This window comes from Pituophis catenifer, unplaced genomic scaffold (assembly GCF_029215685.1).
Source record: "Pituophis catenifer annectens isolate HBS135680 unplaced genomic scaffold, rPitCat1.0.hap2 SCAF_3, whole genome shotgun sequence".
In the NCBI taxonomy this organism is placed as follows: domain Eukaryota; kingdom Metazoa; phylum Chordata; class Lepidosauria; order Squamata; family Colubridae; genus Pituophis; species Pituophis catenifer.
This window is the reverse complement of record NW_027256883.1, coordinates 216,227,048-216,245,559: the sequence shown is the minus strand read 5'-3', so window position 1 is coordinate 216,245,559 and position 18,512 is coordinate 216,227,048. Positions and strand designations below refer to the sequence as shown.

At 58.6% G+C, this 18,512-nt stretch overlaps 2 protein-coding genes across 5 annotated transcripts; both read right to left on the bottom strand.

Moving 5' to 3' along the window:
• Window positions 1-3,424: 3,424 nt before the first annotated feature.
• On the bottom strand, window positions 3,425-4,117 carry LOC139315536 (E3 ubiquitin-protein ligase RNF182-like). The gene has a single exon (XM_070941911.1). It carries the CDS (start codon window positions 4,115-4,117, stop codon window positions 3,425-3,427), a length of 693 nt encoding a protein of 230 aa, XP_070798012.1.
• Window positions 4,118-7,648: 3,531 nt separating this feature from the next.
• On the bottom strand, window positions 7,649-16,963 carry PCIF1 (phosphorylated CTD interacting factor 1). Of its 4 annotated transcripts, none has more exons than XM_070941901.1 (16): window positions 16,865-16,963; window positions 15,186-15,324; window positions 14,957-15,081; window positions 14,689-14,829; window positions 13,605-13,732; window positions 11,765-11,919; window positions 11,523-11,670; window positions 11,350-11,433; window positions 10,797-10,896; window positions 10,549-10,711; window positions 10,258-10,430; window positions 10,059-10,145; window positions 9,768-9,952; window positions 9,524-9,617; window positions 9,238-9,413; window positions 8,192-8,514 (listed from the first exon to the last, which is right to left on the bottom strand). In XM_070941901.1, exons 2-16 carry the CDS (start codon window positions 15,307-15,309, stop codon window positions 8,286-8,288), a joined length of 2,112 nt encoding a protein of 703 aa, XP_070798002.1. In that variant the 5' UTR covers window positions 15,310-15,324; window positions 16,865-16,963; the 3' UTR covers window positions 8,192-8,285. The 4 variants fall into 4 exon arrangements, with proteins under 4 accessions (XP_070797999.1, XP_070798000.1, XP_070798002.1 ...); XM_070941902.1 differs by having other exon boundaries at window positions 9,524-9,590; XM_070941898.1 differs by lacking the exon at window positions 9,524-9,617 and having other exon boundaries at window positions 7,649-8,514.
• Window positions 16,964-18,512: the final 1,549 nt, after the last annotated feature.

Below are 18,512 nucleotides of genomic sequence, written 5' to 3'. Positions count from 1 at the left end.
ATTTCCAGGGGCAGTTCATTCCACAGGGCTGGGGCTCCCACAGAGAAGGCCCTCCCCCTGGGCGTCGCCAGCCGACATAACTTGGCTGACGGCACCCTGAGGAGACCCTCTCTGTGGGAACGAACTGGTCGGTGGGAGGCTATTGGTGGCATTAAGTGAACCTGGCTTCCCCACTGCTTGCCAATAGGTCACAAAAGGGGGTCACGTGACCCCAGGACTCTGCAACCGTCATAAGTACGAGTCAGCCACCATGTATCCAAATTTTGATCACGTGACCCTGGGGATGCTGCCATGGTCGTAATGTGAAAAACAGCCATAAGTCGCTTCTTTTTGTGCCATTGTAACTTCAGATGGTCACTAAACAAATGGTTGTAAATTGAGGTCTACCTGTAGATAATCTGGTCAGCACATGTACAGGATTTTGTGGGGTGGGAATGTCGCTTATGATTGTGAACCCTCTCCAGCCAAATGGACCAGGGGGCTCCGACCTTGGCAACCTTAAGACTTGTGGACTTCAACTCCCAGAATTCCTCAGCCACCTGGAACGGAGGGTCCAAATCTAAGTCAAGTGAGCTTTCGGTTAACATTTATTCTGAGGCAGATCAGGTATCACCGAGCAAGAAGGTAACAATTCAGAGTCCCCGCCAAATTTTATAGGGCTCTCCTCGATATTGTACAAAACTCTTAAATACCTCCTAATATAATATTTATATACAGGTTTTTTGTTTTTCTTCTAATCCTATGCTGCTCAGGAGTTGCTATGTGAGTGAGATGGACAGTTTCTAGATTTGATATATAATTCAATAAATAAAAACACGAGAGCTTTTCTTTAAAATCTGTGTGCGTGTATTAATCACAGCCTCTCTCGGTTGTGTTGGTGAAATTGCATGCATGTTGTTAGATTTAGCAGCTTCCCTTTATTCCCCCACTTTGGGTGAGGGTCTTTAAGGAAATTGGAGAAATTGCATAGTAACCTTTAGTAATTAATTAATTACTGGTAGTTCTGGGGTGCTTTTATTGCTCATTCCCTTCCCCCCCAAATTAATAAACGGATGCATCGTAAGGAATTATATCAATTGTTTTATTGCCAGATGTACCATACCAAAACATCAAAAATTTAATACTGTAGGTTCAATCAAATATGAGAATTATCCCACACGTGAATCGTCATGTGAAATGTGAAAGGGTGAGAATTATCACTGACAGAACAATTAATGTAATAGGAAGTGTTCTCATTACACCCACCTCTGTTTTTTCAAACCTTTGATTGATAGGCGCCCACATGTCAGTGTTACTCACAGCAGCGCCCCCAGGCAGAGCCTCCCCCATTCTGTGAGTTGGATCTCTCTCGGCCCTTTTGAATCCCCCCCCCTCTTGACTCTCTGAAGTCCAGAGCCAAACTCTCTCCCTGCCTCCAACTCACAGAATGATTCTGGGTTAGTGAAAGAAGGTTTAGCCTTGCTGGCAGTTCTTCTCTGCAGCTCTGCCTCCTCTGGGCTGGATTACTCTCTGACGTGATGTCCTGCTTCTTGTCTGGGACGCAGCCGCCGAGGAGACCAAGCTGAGCCTAGCAGGGCAGAGAGGGGCGATCAGGGGGCCCGTCTAGACGTCTCTCTTGCGGGGATCCTGGCATTCCCAACCCGGATTTAGCCAAAGCTGTCCTGCCCCCTTGCTTTACTCCTGGGCACCCAGGGCTCGGAGAGGAGAGGAAAGAGGTGTGTGTGTGGGGGGGGGGGGAACTGTTTCTTTTCCTCTGACTCCAGGTGTTCCAAGGCAGACCCCACAGTCAGAGAATGAGACTCCAGATTTTGCACACCGAAGCCGGTCTCTGAGTGGTGAGACACACTTCCCTTGTGGGCATTTGGAGGTGGGAGAAGAGGGACCCAAGACCAGTTTTGCAACCCCCATTGTCAGAGACTCACTCGGAGGGCCCGCTCCCATTCTGGCCATCACTGAGGGCTCCCAAAGGCCTGGATGCCTCCTGCCCAAGGGTTCCTCTGGCGGATCAGGCAGCTTCCCAGGGCAGGCTCAGCTCAGGCCCCCCATGGCCCCTCTGCCTCCTTCAGCTGCTCCTCCCAGACAGAGGAAGCAGAGCAGCTGTGTGGAAGCCCCCACAAAGCCCCCGAGTCTTCCAGAGGGACCTTCAGCCAGAGGAAGGCAGTGGGCCTGAAGAGTCTGAGTGGAGGGACAAGGGAGCCCAGGCTGGTGGGGGGTGGGGGGCTGTGTCATTTGTCTTTGGGATGCCCCCCTGTATTGAGTGGGATGGTCTGGATGTCCTCAAGGGTCCCTTCCGACCCTGGGATTTGGAGGCTTGATCAGCCTTGGCAGTGTTGGAGGCCTTGAGTGCTTTCCTGAAGGGGACCACGGGGGGGAAGGGGGGATGCTGGAACATGGGGTTCCAGGGGTGCCCTGAGTCCTCAGCCAAAAAAGAAAGGGAGTACCCACTTTCTCCCCCAGGAGGAAAGAAGCCAGACAAACTGAGAGGGGGGAGGGGAGTTCCAGGAAAGATGCAGAGCCCTGAGCTGAATCATCAGGGGACTTTTGGATGGCCTCTGGCACCCCCACTTTCCCCATGAGGCCCTTCATTTAGCAACGGGGGGGGGCAGCACTCTCAGGAGGGTCCTGGCACACTCCTTTCATTGCATCAAGAACTTGCCCATTACCAGTCTGGGCATCCAGCCTGGCACAACCTCTGGGAAGTGGAGGCAGGGTCAGGATGCGAATGCTGCACAGGAGCTGGGAAGGGCCGCCTGGAGAGACAGAGGGAGCCTCCTCCCTCATTCGTGCTCAGGTTTTATTGCTGCCCACCCACCACCTGCAGCCCCATTGGGGTGAGGAAGCAACAGGCTCTCGCTGGGCTGCTCCTCAGGACTGTTTTCCTGGGATCCCCTTCCCCATTGTCCCCCCATCATCCCTCCAGAGAGACCTTCATCCAGATGGATCCACTGCGGAGTTAGCCTCCCACCTGCCAGCTCCAGCGTTTCCCAAAGTCTCCAGCCTAAATCTTCCTAATAGTGAAATGCAGGTAAAGGATGTCCTTTGCCAGACAGGGTGTGGTTGTCAGGTACGCTGCCACTATGCATGGAGGTTCAATTTCTGTTGTAAGGAATGGTTCCCTTGGGGTCGCTTCAGAGGCTCTTCTTGGCCTGCAGGCTCTCTGCACAGTTTCCCACTCCAAACGGGTTGGCTGTTCCTGGTGAGGAAGGCATCCACAAGCAAGAGAGGAGGAGGCTGGGCACCATGCGCATCTCTGCCATCCGGGTGACCAACTTCATGGAAGTGAGGCTGCCGGAGGGGGAAGCTGCCTCGCCCCATGCTGTGAAATGGACCTCAGGGGGTGCCTGGCAGCACCAGGAGGTGCCCTGGGGGCAGGGGGGGGTCTGTGTGAAGGGCAAGGAGTGTGGAGGTGGCCTCCCAAGGCAGTTCAGGCAGGCAAGTCAAAGATGTCCTGGCAGAGGCACTGGCAGAGGCTGTAGAAGATGCAGAGCAGGAGGGTGGAGGGCACCAGGCTGACCAGGCCCAGGCCCAGGTTGGGGCGCTCCACCAGCAGGAGGTAGATGCCCAGGGGCAGGGAGCTGAAGTAGACCAGGCCCAGCAGGCCGAGCAGGAAGCGGGGGACGCCCCGCTGGGTGCCGCAGGCCCGGCAGAGGGGCAGCGGGCCGCGGCAGGGCAAGGAGGCCAAGCTGGGCGGGCGGTAGAAGCGCATGACGTCCACTAGGTCCAGCGCCTCGGGGGCGGCCGCCTCCTCGGGCACCTCCAGCAGGGTGATGACCAGGCAGTCGGAGGAGCGGTGCTTGCCGTCCGCGAAGGGCTCCAGCCCGCCGGGGCACAGCAGCACCTCCGGGGACGGCGGGGGCTTGCAGAGCAGCGCCAAGACGCGCCCGTTGTCCGGCAGCCGCGCCACGTCCTCGCCCGGCACCGGCGTCTCCTGCCGGCAGAAGGGGCAGCAGAGGCGGCCGGGGGAGCCGCCCGCCTCCACCATCCGGCGCAGACAGCGGGCGCACACCTGGTGGCGGCAGCCGAGCACCTTGGGCCGCCGGCCGCGCCCGTCAAAGCTCTCGCAGCAGATGCCGCACTCCGTCTGGTCCCGCTCCCCCGGGGGCCCCGGCTGGGACATGGCAGCCCCGCAGGGCGGGCGGCGCCTGCAGGGACAGAAAGCGGGAGGCTTCAGGAGGCTGCAAACGAGGCGGAGGAACCGGCCAGCAGCCTCCCCGGCGCGGCCAGAGCCGCCTCCCGGCAGGACCGAGCAGGCTCCCCCGCCCGACCCGCGCCCACGCGGCAAGCGGTCCTCAGGGGGGCCCAGGCCCGGGACACGCGCCTCCCAGCCAGCGCAGCCTCCGAGGAGCAGGAAGCGCCGCTGGGGCAGAAATCCCGGGGCTCCTCGCTTGCAGAGCCCCGCCCTGAAGCTGGCCCGGCCCCAACCTGAGCCCCCCGTGCCCACGCCCTGCATTGCAGGAAAGGAGGAGGGAGGCCTCGGGCTCTGCCCTGGAAGGAAGCGCTTCCCCCATGCCGGAGCCCTGAGGCGCAACCAGGCGGGCCACCGGGGAGGGGACGGGGCGGACTGGGAAAACCCACGCGGGACGAGCCCCCTCCTCCCCTTCCTCCCCCGGGCCGCAGGGACCCCCTGGGCTGGGGCTGCCTTCTGCCTGCTTACCTCGCCGCGGGCGCCAAGAGAAGGGCCGGCTCGCGGGGACTGCCGCAGCGCCAGCTGGGCGCTCCCGGGCCACGGGCATCCGCCTCCCCGTTGTCAAGGCGACGCAGACCGAGCCGGGTGTGGGCGACGCTCGCTCGGGACCGAGTCCCCCTCCCCTCTCCCTCCTGAGCCCGATCGGCTGCCCGCCGACCCCCGCCTGCGCCCTTGCTCCGGATGCGGCACAGGAGGGCTTCGGGCACAGGGTGGGCAGGAGGGACCTTCGTCTGCTACGCCCCCCCCCCCCCCCCGCACAAGGCGCTGCAGCGGGGAAATAAAATTGTGGGGTCCGAGGCGCTGATGGGCAAAATTCATGCCACTCGTTTCAGGGGTGAATTTTGTTATTGCATTGACAAGGCAGTTACGTCACCAACGCAGCCCCTTCTTGTCCTTCATAGGGCAATATTTAGCCCCATCCGTGGGCTGACCTTAAACGGGAGACTGCGGGGAGGCAGGACTGAAGGAAATGCCCAGACAGAACCTCCAGCGTCCCAGGGGCCAAAGACGGGAAGGAAGATGGCAGAACCGCAGACCAACCAGACGCAGCCCTGGCACCAGAGCAGGGCAACTGCCTGGCAGGAATCCGGGGGGAGGGGGGATGATCGAACCACCCATGGCTGACCCTGACCTTTTACGGCCAAGATCCATCATTCCCCCTTTTGACCCGGGGGGGGGGAAGATGGGCTGGACAGTCCTGCCCTCTGAGGGGTTTGCAACGGGACCGCAATAAACAAGTTAGGAGGAGAGGAGGGGGCTCATTAAATTTGGGGATGTCACCAAAGTAAAGAAATTGGTTATTCCTGCTAGTGAGAGGGAAGCCCCCCCCCCTCTTGAGGGTTTGCATACTGTTTACAGCAAGGTGAAGCTGAAGTGAAAAGGTCCAGCAGCTGGAGAGAAGGAAGTTGGGATGGGGAGATCCAGCACTTCATGAGGACTGGGGGGGACGGGGGAGGGTCCCGGGGGACCCAGCTGCTGAACAGCATCCGATGCACAGAGCAGCTGTTCCACTTGCCTGGCTTAAGCCACACCTGGAGCACCCCGCCCGGTTCTCAGCTCATCCCAGAGAAGAGCGAAGGAGGGCCTGGCAGTCCGGCCCATTCTCTGAGGGGGAGGGGTCCAGGAGCCCCATACTGACATTCAGACCCCCCCACCCCCCAAAGTAAGGCCCACTGGACAGCAGAAGATCCTCCCTGGAAGGGCGTCTCCCTCCTGGCTGTTTCCAAATGGGGATCAGAGGAGCCACCAGGGAGGATTGTGGTCCTCAAGAAGGGTTGGATTGCAGGACGGTCTAATTCACACACTGACACACATGGAGCAATAGTCCAATACTTGAGGGGCAGCCCCAAAGAGAGAGGGGGGTGGGCATGTCAACCTGTTTTCCAAAGCACTTGGAGGCAGGACGAGAAACAATGGATGGAGACTAATGAAGGAAAGAAGCAATCTAGAAATAAGGAGGAATCTTCTGACAGGGAGAACCATCAACTAACGGAACAGGAGCTGCCTTCAGAATTTGCAGGTGCCGGAAGCTTTCGAGGGGAGACCGGGCTGCCATCTGTCAGAAATGGTGTTGGGGTGGGACTAGATGACCTACAAGATCCCTTCCAACTCTGTTACTGTTTTGTTTCTATTCCTATGCCTGTCTATTCTATTCTAAATCATTTCAGTAACATGTGAGCGTTCTGTCCTCCCTGAATAAGAAAATGAAATCTCCCCAGGCTTCAGGAGAGAACATTTTGGGCCAGCATCATCAGAGCTCGATACGTCACAGGTCCCCCCCCCCCCCGGGCTTTTGCAGTCAGACGCTGCCTGCATTTTAAAGACTTGGATTAGCGCAGAGGTGGCTGCTTCAGAGGTTAGGCTGTTTACCCGCCCCCTGCATGCGTTTGTCAGACGGATTCCTTGGGCAGATTTGCTCCACGGGTGTCCGAAAGGCAGGGTGGTGGGATGAGCGCCTCGGACCCTTCCCACATGGACCAGTCACGGGGTGGGGGTGGGGCTGTCAGGCTGGGAATGTAACCACACAGCCCACCTGAAGAGTCCCCCCCCCCGCCCCATAGCAGACCTTGGCCAACTCTTCACGTTGGAAGACCCCTGCCAGATTTTGGGGAGGGAGGGGTGGGTGGGACTTCCACTTCCAGAGGCCTGAGCCCAAAGCCCCTCAAAGGTCATCCGGCCCTTCCTGCAGTGGCCGGCCAGGTCACCCAGAGAGAACCCTGCAAAAAGCAGGAAAGGAGGCTGCAGGCAGTCCTTGACTTACCACTGCTCATTTAGTGACCATTCAAAGTTAAGAACTTTGGCACTGAAAATGGTGACTTAGGGCCGTTTTTCACACTTATGACGGTTGAAGCGTGCTCTATGGCCACGGGATCAAAATCGACGCTAGGCAACGGGTTCATATTTATGACGGTCCCGGGAGCCATGTGAGCCCCTTTGGCGACCTTCAAAGTCCATGCGGAAGCCGGATTCGCTTAACAGCCGTGTTACTAGCTTAGCAACTGCAATGATTCACTTAGCGACTGTGGCAAGAAAAGACGTAAAATGGGGCAAAACTCACTTAACAGCTATCCTGATGGGCTCAATTAAGTCAAGGACGGCCTCGGGAACTTCTGTGACTTCTGTGTCAGAGATTCCTTCGAGCCCTTGAATCCCGGGTGAGGCAGGCGGGCAGCCACCCAGCCTCCGTCCAGGGAGAGGCCACTTTGCTCCCCCCCAGGAACACGGGACCTCGTGCCGCTCCCCAGTGGGCGGAACTGTGGCTGACGGAAGGAGGCAGGACAGGCGCTGTGCCTGCGGACACGAGAGGAGGGAGCGGAGGGTCCCACAGGGAAATGGGGTTTCGTGGGGTCAACTGGCCAGGAGCAGCCAAGGGCCTCCCAGCTTCAGGTCAGCCACCAACCACTAAGGCCACAGCTGAGGCCCCCATCTGACCCTCCCCAGAAAAGCCACCAGGCTCAGGCAGGTGATAATGCTGGTTTTAATGTTCCTAAGAACTAGAAACAAAATCCAAAATAGACTTTTTCCGTTGCTCTTTCAATAAAAGTCGTAAAATGGTTAGCATAGTTAAATTAAACCCTTTTAAAAAAAGAACAGAAACAAAACCCTCCCAGGAAGCCAGGAGCCTCAGGTGGAGACAAGACAACTACCAAAAGGGCCGCCCAGACCTTCCGCTCACACACACGCAAGTCCTCTGCTCTGCGACGGACACGAATCTGCGCCGGGGGGGGAGGGGAATATGCAACGGGCACACTCGGGAAGAAGAACCGGGGGAGGGCAGGGGAGGGCGGGGCAACGAGGGCAGCCACCACAGGGACACGTATTTACACGACCGATTGTGCACCGGCAGCAGCCCCCACCGCCTGCTTTCCCCACCTCCTGCCGTGGGGGGCAGCCTGGCCCCACTCCCCAGCCCTCCCTCCCCGGCTGGGGAAGGCTGGGCGAGGCAGCAGGCCCCACTCTGCTGGGCACAGCCCAAGGGCATCTGCAGCTCATCTGGGGGGGGGGGCACGAGGACTGCCCCACCCAGGCCAGGCCAGGCGCTCCTCTCCTGCTTGGGAGCAGTCCGGCCGTCCTTCTCGGCCTCTTCGCTGGCCGCCCATCAGTTGGGGGTCGACTCCCGGCTGGTGCTCTGCTCCCGAACCAGCTCCTGATCCTTGTCTGGGGCCGAAGAGGCAGCGGTGGTGACGGGCTGGGCGCGTCCCGAGTGCTTGTAGGCGGTGAGCAGCTCGTGCAGGCGCTCCTGGCTGGGCTCCCACTTGGAGAAGCCCGCCTGGTTCTGCAGGAACAGCACTGTGGTGTTGTGCACGGCTTTGTAGTACATCTCCTCCCTGCAAACGCAGAAAGCCCAGTGCTCAAAGACCCTTCCGCCTCCCCCCACCCCCCCCGGCCCCCCGGCCCACAAGGCAGCCCGGCAGGAGAGCGCTGGGCCAGAGTCTGTCTGCTGGGCAGATGGCCCACAAAGTCAGGGCAGGCCCAGGGGGGTTTCTGGCCCACGCCCTCTGGGAGCCTCCTGGGAGTCACCCAGCCACGGCAACCCCGCCCCACCTCATTTGGGGGGCTGCCAGGGACCCTTGTAAAGGCTAACGTTCCAGTGGGAGCTATGGGGAGAGAGGCAGGGGAAGACCCTGATCAGAGGCTGTCCCGCCCCCCCCCCTGGGAAACTCCAGTCTCAGGACGGGAGCCCAGGAAACCTGGAGGGGGCTGTTGCCACGGCTGTGTGGGAAGGAGGCCCTGGGAATAGAGAGAAGCCCATCAAAGCGGCTCCCCACACCTGGGAAGGGCTGGAGGGACCGGGAGAGAGTGGAGGGGAGAGCAGCTTGGTCTCGTGGTGAAGGAGCTGGTGGAAACTGGGAGACAGGGAGTTCTAGTCCCGCCTTTTAGGCACAAAAGCTGGCCGGGTGACTTTGGGCAGGTCCCTCTCTCTCAGAGCAGCCCACCTCACAGGGTTGTTGTAGGGGGAAAGGAGGAGGAGGCGGCGGCGGCGTGGGAGGGGGAGTGAGGGCTGAAAATTACGGCCCTCCCCATTGCTCCCGCCCAGATTCCCAGCTTACTTTTTGCAGAGATGCTGGGAGCCGCTGCGGTACTCGTGGTCGAAGGCCGGCAGGACGAGCTGCTGCCGCTTGAAGCGACTCTGCTCCATGCGGGTGAGGGCGGTTGGGGGGGGGTCCCGCCATTCCGGGATGAAGACGATGAAGGACAAGGGCTCGCTGGACGCCTCCAGCAGTTTCTGAGGCAGAGAGAAGAGGTGGGAAGGCTCAGCCGCTCTCCCACCCGGCCTGCCCAGGAGAGGTGCGGCTGGGGGTCCGTGCCCCACCCCACGCAGCCCCAAGGCCTTACCTCGAAGTGAGTCACCATGACGTCCATCAGCTCCTCACAGAAGGGAGGGTTGGCCTGAAAGGAGCCGCTGATGGGGAAGAAGTCCAGGCAAGGCCTGAGGGGAAGGAGGAGGCGGTAGCCAAGGCCGGCCGGGACCCTCCCCAGCCTGGCCCAGAAACGACGCCCAGCAGGTCGTGTCCCCCTCTTCCTCCCGCCCCCCCCCCCCTGGTGCCCAAGCTCCAGAGGGCAGCATGTGGGCGCTCACCCTCTGGATCCGAAGTAGCCGTCCGTGTCTGGGAAGGCCGAGCAGTATTGCTTGAAGTAGCAGTTCAAGGGGGAGGCGAAGCATTCGAAGCTCACCCCGAAGAGCTTGTAGAGGGCTTCGAAGACGTGCACCGGGAGCGCCCCCTGCAGGCCGGTGCCCTCGTAGAGCCCAATGCCAAACATCATCTGAGGAGGAGGAAGGACAGGAGCCCTCTGGGAAGCAGGGCAGGGCCAGGTCGGCTCCTCGACCCCCCACCCACCTCCTGAAGCCCAGCCGGAGGGAGGGCCGTACCTGGTACCTGCGGAGCAGGCACCAAACCCTCGGCAGGAAGTGCTCAAAGCCGGAGTCGTCGATGCAGCTGTAGCGATAGAGCTGCCACTGCAAAGGAAAGAGAGGGGCTCTGTGAGGGCGCCCGAAGGGCAGGGGGTCTCCCTCCCACCTCCAAGTCCCCCACCATCCTCCCCCCTCCCCCTCCCCAAAAGAGGCGTACCAGCTTGCTGAAGTAGCTGCGGCTGATTTTCTGCACCTCGCCCTTGTAGCGCACGCAGACCAGGCTGCTCTCCACATGGATCTCCGCGCTGGGCAGTGGGGGCGACGGGACGTTCAACCGCACCGGGTAGCAGTACACCAGCCGGTCCTGAACGTCGGGAGGCTCCACCTCGGCTGGGGATGATGGGAGGTTAGCCCCAAATGTCCTGTGCCTTCTCCCCAACAAAGGGGCTACCCAAACCAGCTGTTCTGCCTCAAACAGGCCCAGCTCGGCCCCCTCCCCGGTTGCTACCGGAGATGCTGTGTTCCTTGAGGATGGCCAGGTGCTTCTCGCGGATGCGCTTGACGTACTCCAGGGAGATGTGGTAGATCTTACTGCAGATGCCCTCCACCGAGTCCTTGGCGGCGGCGGAGACGTGGGGTCCGCACTGCTTGCGCAGGTGCTCCAGCCGGTCCTGTCGCGGGAGGGAGGATCAGGAGAGGAGCAGCCCAGCCCCCGCCTCAACCTCTCCGCCACCCTGGAGAAAGAGGCCCACCCACCATGTAGTCCTCCTTGGAGGCCGAGCGATCCCGCCGCAGCCAGCTGAAGGTGTCTTCTACGTTCCACTTCACCACCTTCCGGCTGTCTGGAGAGGCGCTCCTGCACAGCGAGAGAAAGACCTGCTGTCAGGCTCCAAAAGCCAAGGAGGACAGGTGGGGATTCTTCCAAGCAGATTCCTTGGTTGCTCCTGACCTACAGACAGAATCTTGCCAGACTGCAGCAGACGCCTACCCAAGGGAACTGGGAACTGTTAGGGAGGAGCCGTCTTCAGCCTCTTTCTCTCACAAGGGCTACTTGGACTGAGTTGTCTCCTGCTCCTTTGGAAAGCAGCCCCTCCCTCCTGGGAATCCAGGCCACACTCCACCACACCTGCTTGACTCTGAAGGTCAAGAAGCCGATTCAACCTGCATCTGGAGAGGCTGGTCTTGGTGCTCCGGCCATTTCCTTGTGGTGGTGTCCCCCCTTTTCCTGTGCCCACCTCCCTCCCCTCTTGGATTGCCTTCTGGGAAGAACGGGGCTCCAGTCTCCTAAAATAGTTAAATTTGTTCCTACCTGGATTCAATGAGTCGCTTTGCGGCTTCGGCATATTTGAAAAGCAGCCGCTTGGCTTCTTCTCGGAACTTGATTCGGGACAATCTATGGGGGAGGCAGAAGAAAGGAAGGGCTGAAGGTTGGGCTCTGGGGAGGGCAGCTTTAAAAGGTGTCCCTCGCACCAGTCGCCATACCTGATGGGAATGTCATTCATGATTTCTCGGAACATGGAGGGAGACACGATGGGCTCGCAGTTGCTGGGCAGCAGAGGGTCCGAGCCCTTGTCCACCACCTTTCGCTCCAGCATCCAGCGGTTGAAGGACTCTCGGGGAGGATCGATTCCTGAGGGAAGAGCCGGAAAGGGACAGCCGGGCTCAGCCGCGAGGCCCCCTTCCCCAAGGCCCACCAGGTGGTCAAGGGGAGGGGGAGACGTTACCCTCCCGCTGCTGGCAGAGCTCCCGGTAATGCTGCCGCAGCTTCAGCATCAGCTGGGACCGGAGCAGCTCCACTTCCGGGTGAGGGGTCAGCACTTCCAACGGGGCCCGCTGCTTAATTACTGCATTGGTCTGAATGTCCAGGTCCCAGTAGACTCTGCCGGAGGAGAGAAACCCAATTAGGCAGCCGGGCCTTGGAGCAGCCTGCCCCGTCCGCTCTTATATCACAAACGCAGGAAATGGCAGGGGAAACAAGCCAGGTTCCACTAAACGCCAAGTTAAGTTCCAAAATACGTTGCTCAGCTTCATGGGAGTTTACAGTAAGGGTGCCCGAAATCTGCCCTTTCAGGCCAACCACGGGCTGGCCAGGGAGGCCTCCTGGAATGTTGCCCGTTCCTTTACGGTGAACGGATCCTTATTAAACTGCGGGCTTTCCTTTCCTTTGTGCTTTTGAGTCCTCCCTGGTTCTTGATGACTCCACAGACAAGTCCCTGCAGTTTTCTTGGCAACGTTTTCCCGAAGCGGCTGCCCTTGGCGCTGCTTCCTCGGGCTGCGAGAGAGGCCCAAGTCACCACGCTGGCATCTAAGGCAGGACCAGAGCTTAGAGGCATCCGGTTTCTAGCCAGGTGCCTTAGCCTCTACCCTAGCTGGCTACTAGAGAAAGCACTTCCCCCAAGTTCCATCTATTAGGGCAGAAATGCCGCCCATCAGAGGCTGGGATGCCTAGCTGGGCTTAAGCATTAAACCAGATTCCAGGCTTGCAATTGACAACTGCAAAAACAGGGGAACTTTTGAACTGAGGGAAAGGTGCAAAAGACAATTGTTTGTGTGGAAAAAATGGGGTTTCAAAGAATCAGCAGGAACAAGGTTTTGTGACGGCCAGGGATTAGACTCGTTCTCTGTTGCAATGCCTCCCCTATGGAAGACCCTCCCTCCTCCCGATGGCCCTTCCTGAAGCACTGAAGACTCTTCACAGGCACTTGGCCCAAAAGATGGTTGATCTGTTAGGGTTTTTTTTTTTTAATTATAACTTTATTTAAAAAATGACTACAACAATAAAAAACCTAACACAAACCCAAAAAAGATAAGGAAAAAGGAATAAAGACTAATGTAAGCTATAAGAAAAAACAGACTCTGTAGAAAAGAAAAACAGAAAATAGAAAATGATAGGAAAAAAGAATACAGTAAAGAAAAAATATAGAAAAAGAAAAAATAAACAGTAAAATAGAAAAAGATAGAAAAAAGAATAAAAAAGATAAATGACTTGCTCTTCATCATGAGAAACACAAACATTCTAGTATTTTAGTATCATAGCTCCTTTTCTTCAAATACAATAATCTCTTTGTTCATTAATGTGTTGTTTTTAATGACTAGAATGATTTTTAAACCTCAGGCATATATTATTGTTCCTGTAAATTGGGGTGTCCAATCTTGGCAACTCTTAAGACCTGTGGACTTCAGCTCCCAGAATTTCCCAGCCAGCATAGCTGGGTCTTAAAGTTGCCAAGGCTCAACGCTCGTTGTGCCTTTTAGTTTTATTCCTCTGCTCACTGCCTAGAAACCCCGCTGAGAGACAAGACACAAATGAAAAATAAGTAAGTTGGTAGACTTATGTCCTCTGAAGACAACCATCCTCTCTGCAATGCAAATCTTAAAAGGTAAATTTATGCCAGAAAATTGCTAGAAAGAAAACGCCATACAACGAGCAGGACAGGATGAGCAAGAACGAAAAGCTGCCAATTTTCTAAGGAACCATGCGAATGTTACTTTGATGCTTATTACAAGCTTAGTCTCTTCCTGCCCAGAAACTGGCCGAGATTCACATCCCGAAGTCTGACTCACTCGGTTGGTCGCAAGAGAGCCGCCTGCCTCTCTTCGGGAGAGACGCCCCACGCCTTCAACAGCGGCGTCCCAGGAGTGCTGGAAATGTTTGGGGCTGGCTGAGCTGTGGGGTTTCCCGGTACCTCCATCTGCAAGTGAGCAAGGCCACGTTATCTTGGGGAGAAACTGCTGAGCTGGGAACAGGCTCACCAAGCAGCGAGAACCAGCTCCTCCTCGCGGTCCTCCCTCGCCACACCCACTAACCGCAGAGCGGAGGACGAGAGACGCTCGTCCACTCCTGGGAACTTCTGAACCTTCCAGGTAGGAAAGGGAAAAGAAGCCACAGAGCAAGGCGAAGGAGGTTCCTTGGAAGGCTCTGCCAGGGATGCCCCAACCAGACGCCAGCCTAGGGCCCCATCTGCTCCCCTCCTCACATCAGCCAACGCCAACCCTTTGAAGCAGACCATCAAGAGTTATGAATGCTCACTTTTTACTGTTAAGGTTACAGCAGCAGAACCGGGGAGAGTGGTGGTGGGGGGGGGAGAGCAGAAAATAGGGAAATCATTGAATAGCCTGTGTACAGGGAGATGATGATCCAGAGACACTCTGAACAAACGGGGCCATCTGGTGGCTTCTGTCCTTTCGTGATTGTGGTGTCACATATGTGTATACCTGCCCTTTGGTGTCCTGATCAGCAGGACCTCGTGGCAGCGCGACAGAACGCAATTAATGTGATTAGTTTCTGGGCAAGATCTGTTTAACTTGTATGCATTTTAATTGTGTATTTTGTACTTTACATTTTATGTTGTACAGTAGGCCTTATTTTAATTGTGATGCTTCCAACGCAAATAAACACAATTAGCAGAATCTAGCAGCTGTGAATAGGGCTCCCTTTAAATGGAACTTGGGTGTGTCCAGTCAGAAATTTGACCCCTGCTTTGGACTCAGGTTCCTCTGACCTGGCGGGATTTCCTGCTCTTCTTCTTCTTCAGGTGGATTTTCACAACCGGATCTTCTCCCATGACCTCCCCCCTCCCCTCAACTCCTCCTGGCTCTGCCCTCTCAAGCCCCCGGGGTCCTGGGCCCAGAGGAGGGGGCTCCCTACCTTGGGCTTTTTGGTAAAGTTGCCGCTGGGCTGGCCCTCCTCAGACAGCTTCCGTTTCCACAACCTGCTTTCGGCAGCGGCCGCTTCACCGGCTCCCCCATCGGCAGGCACCGGGGCGGCATTCAGACCCAGAGGGTCCGACTAGGAAGCCCAAAGAGAGAACCGTTAGCAGTGCCTTGGGGTTCCCCATCCCGCCCCAAGCAGTCGTGCCAGCAGCCGAGGGATGCTCCGGGAGGCTGTGGCCGGAGCAGCCGAGCCAGCCACTCACAATAACGTCATGCTGCCCCAGCAGCGGCATCTCCCAGAGCGACTGGTTGGTGAAGCGGTTGAAGTAGTAGGGGCGGTTCTCACGCTTGCTCCAGCACTTCTCCCAGCCCGCCTGCACCAGCTCATCTGTGGGGGAGGCGAGAGCACCCAGTCACGGTGGGGGGGGAGGGAGAGGCAGGCGTTGAGGCCACCCGCGACAGCAGCTCCCCACTGCCGCCTCCGTGCAGTACCTGGCAAATCCTGCACCAGACGGGTGGGTTTGGGGGAGCTCGGCTGGTTCTGGTGGGAGGTGCCGGGAGAGTGGCTCATGAGGGCAGCCTCCTCCCTGGAGCTGCCGTGGTTCTCATTGGCCATTTTGCAGCATTGGTACTGGAGAAAGACAAGGAAACGGCATTAGCTACGCCTCCTGCCCACAGCCAAACCCGGCCACAAGGCGAGCTATGCTGGCAGGGCACCACTTGGCACCATCGGGCAACCTGCTCAAACCTGCCAGCCGCAGAAGCCTCTGGGGAATCTAAGATCCACCCTTGTCCAATTAGGAGAATCCTGGCACGGAGCCGACCCCCAACACAGATCCAGCTTCAGGGCTCTGACCAACACAACGCCAACTTTGTAACCCGGTCCCGTGTAAAATGTGATTATTGTAAGATTCCATTAGCGCAAGGAAAGCGTGCCAAGCCCTCTTCAGTTTATCTCCCTGCTGAAGCCTGGCTCTCTGCCCTTTTCCATTCCAGCGGCTAAGCCTTGCTCGGCTCTGATCCTCTCTGCAGACGGATACGGAAGGTGGGGCCCACAGATCTGGGGGGCATTCGAAGCCTCTGCCCACTTAGGGGAGCAGGAGGGGCGCAGGGGAAGACGGTTGTGGGCTTCTGAGGGTGCAGCCGACAAAAAAGAGCAGCGACAGAGGCCGGGGGGGGGGCAGGGCGGTCCAAATGCAGCACCGCAAACTCCGCCCACGGCCTGGGGGCCCATCGTGGTCGGCTGAAGGGTCGGCTCAGCCTTCCCGGGACCCAGATGGGTGGGACGAGGGATGTGTCGACACGTGGGAACTGCTGAGAGCACAGAGGTCTGCTCTTCTCCAGAGCCAACAGCCTGCCAGGGTTTTGCATTCCAGGGGGAAGAGTGGCTAAAAGGCTTGACTCTGCCCAGGGTCACGGCCGGCAGTTCGATCCCCTCTGGCTCGGGGTCAACCCAGCCTTCCCTCCTTCCGCGGTGGGGAAAGTGAGGAGCCAGGTTGTTGGGGGCAAAATCCGCGTCTCTGAGCTCCCAGAGGGGCCTGGAAGGGCCTCCAGGAGGCCTTCTGGGAAGAGAGAAAGAGGCCGCTTCTGCCCCTTGGGAGACCGGAGCCTCCTGTCCGAGCGAGGCCCAGGGACGGCGGGGAGGGAACGGCGCCTCGCCCGTCCCGCAGGAGCCCCGGCAGGGCTGAGCCAGGCGGAGGCGCCTTCCTGCCTCCCTCCCTTCCGGGGCGGCCGCTCGCCTCTGCGCAGAAGCGCCGCCCGCCCGCCCGGCTGGCCCAGAGGAGCAGGAGCGGGCGACGGGGCTGCTTCCGCGGCCTCCCTCCCCGGCCTGGCCGGGCATCGAAGCAACGGCGGCGGCGGCGGGAGGCCGGGGGCTCCGGGGAGGCCTGGCGGGCGGGCGGGCGGGCGGGCGGAGGGACGAGGCGGCGGCGTTGGCGGTGCGGATGGGGGCGCTGGGCCGGGTGGAGGGGGGGCTGAGGCGGGAGGGGGGAGGCGGGGGCGCGCGCGGCGGCGGCGGCGGGCGAGGCGGGGGCGCGCCCAAGATGGCGGCGGGGGAGGCGGCGCCTCCTCATCCTCCCGCCCGCGGCTCCTCAGTTCGGACTTTCTGCGCCCCGCCGCCGCGCCCTTTCCTCGCCGGGGAAGGCCTGCGGGCTCGGCGTGCCGCCCCTCACCTGCGGCCGGGGCCCGGGGTCGCTGGGGGTCGCTCAGCTTCCCGCCGCCGTCGCGCCGCTGCCTCACCCTGGCAGCCGCCGCCGCCATCTTGTATTCGGGACCCGCGGCGAGCCGCGCGCAGGCGCCGGACACGCCCTGCGGGGCCCTCTGCGCATGCGTTGCGCCGCTGGGCGCTTCCGGCCGCGCAGGCGCAGTTCGGCCGAAGGGAACCCGCGCACGGGCAGAGCGGGGGCGGAGAAGCCCGCGCGGCGCCATCTTGATGGGCCCCGCGAGGCCTTCCGGGCGTTGATTGCTCTCTCCGCTCTTCCCTCGGAGGGGCCGGCTGGAGCGGGGCTTCCGAGAGACCCGGACTCCTTTGAGCGTCGGAGGGGCGGGGGTTTTCTCCCCGGGGGCCTGGGCGGGGCGACGGGGCTCCACGGGGTCTCCCAGGCGGCCCTGCGGATCCGGGTCCTGCGTGGAGCTGAGGCGTGGAAGTGGGGGGGGGGGCATCGCGTGGGGGGCGATTCCTGAGGGGGGGCCCCGAGAGAATCCGGGCAGCCTGGGATTTGTCGACCGGGGCCTCACTTGGCGCTCCCTGTGCCGTTGCGCTTTCCCTCCCGTAGCCTTGGGCGGAGGCGCTTGGCGTGGGCGACGGTGCCCAGAGTTATTCGGTTGGATTGGCATGTAATTTTGGGCACAGCAGGCCGGAGGAGGTTCGGGGTTGCAAAATAAAAACCTTCAGTACAAGAGCCACGGGGTACTTTGTCCACTACTTTATCTATTGTTCTGCTCCATAAGATGATTTGAGTCCTCCCTGGAGGCTTTCAAGGAGAGGCTGGAGAGCCCTCTGTCAGAAATGGTGTAGGGTCTCCTGCTTGAGCAGGGGGTTGGACTAGATGACCTCCAAGGTCCCTTTCAACTACTATTCTAAAAAAAAATTCTAGTAGTACAAAGCCTTGGAAAGATCACCCTTGGAGTAATGCAGCCAGTTTTGGCCACGATACAAAAAAATGTGGAGACTCTGGAAAGAGCACAGAGAAGAGCAACAAAGAGGATGAGGGGGCTGGAGGCTAAAACATACGAAGAACGGTTGCAGGAACTGGGTATGTCTAGTTTAATGAAGAGAAGGATTAAGGGGAGATATGATAGCAGTCTTACAATATCTCAGGGGCTGCCACAAAGAAGAGGGAGTCAAGCTCTTCTCCAAAGCACCTGAAGGCAAGTTGAGAAGCAATGGATGGAAACTAATCAGCCTGGAACTAAAGGAATTTCCTGACAGACCAATCAACCGGTGGAAGAACTTACCTCCAGAAGTTCTAGGTGCTCCATCTCTGGAGGCTTTTAAGAAAAGATTGCGCAACCATTTGTCTGAAATGGAATGGGGTCTCCTGCTTGAGCAGGGATTGGACTAGAAAACGTCCCAAGGTCTCTTTCAACTCTGTTTTTCTGTGTTCTAATAAAAGCTGAGGGCACACTAAGGATTCAAGGAGGTGGAAGTGCCCATCCAAACGATCTGCACAACTTTCCAGAGCAAGTCTGGAAATGCTCAAAACATCTAGGCCCTGGTTTTGCCAAAAAGCTGCTGGACTTTTTTTTTTTTCTTTGAAAACATTTTGCTTCTCATCTAAGAATCTCCCTCATTTGTAACTTAGAATTGAAGTTTCTTGG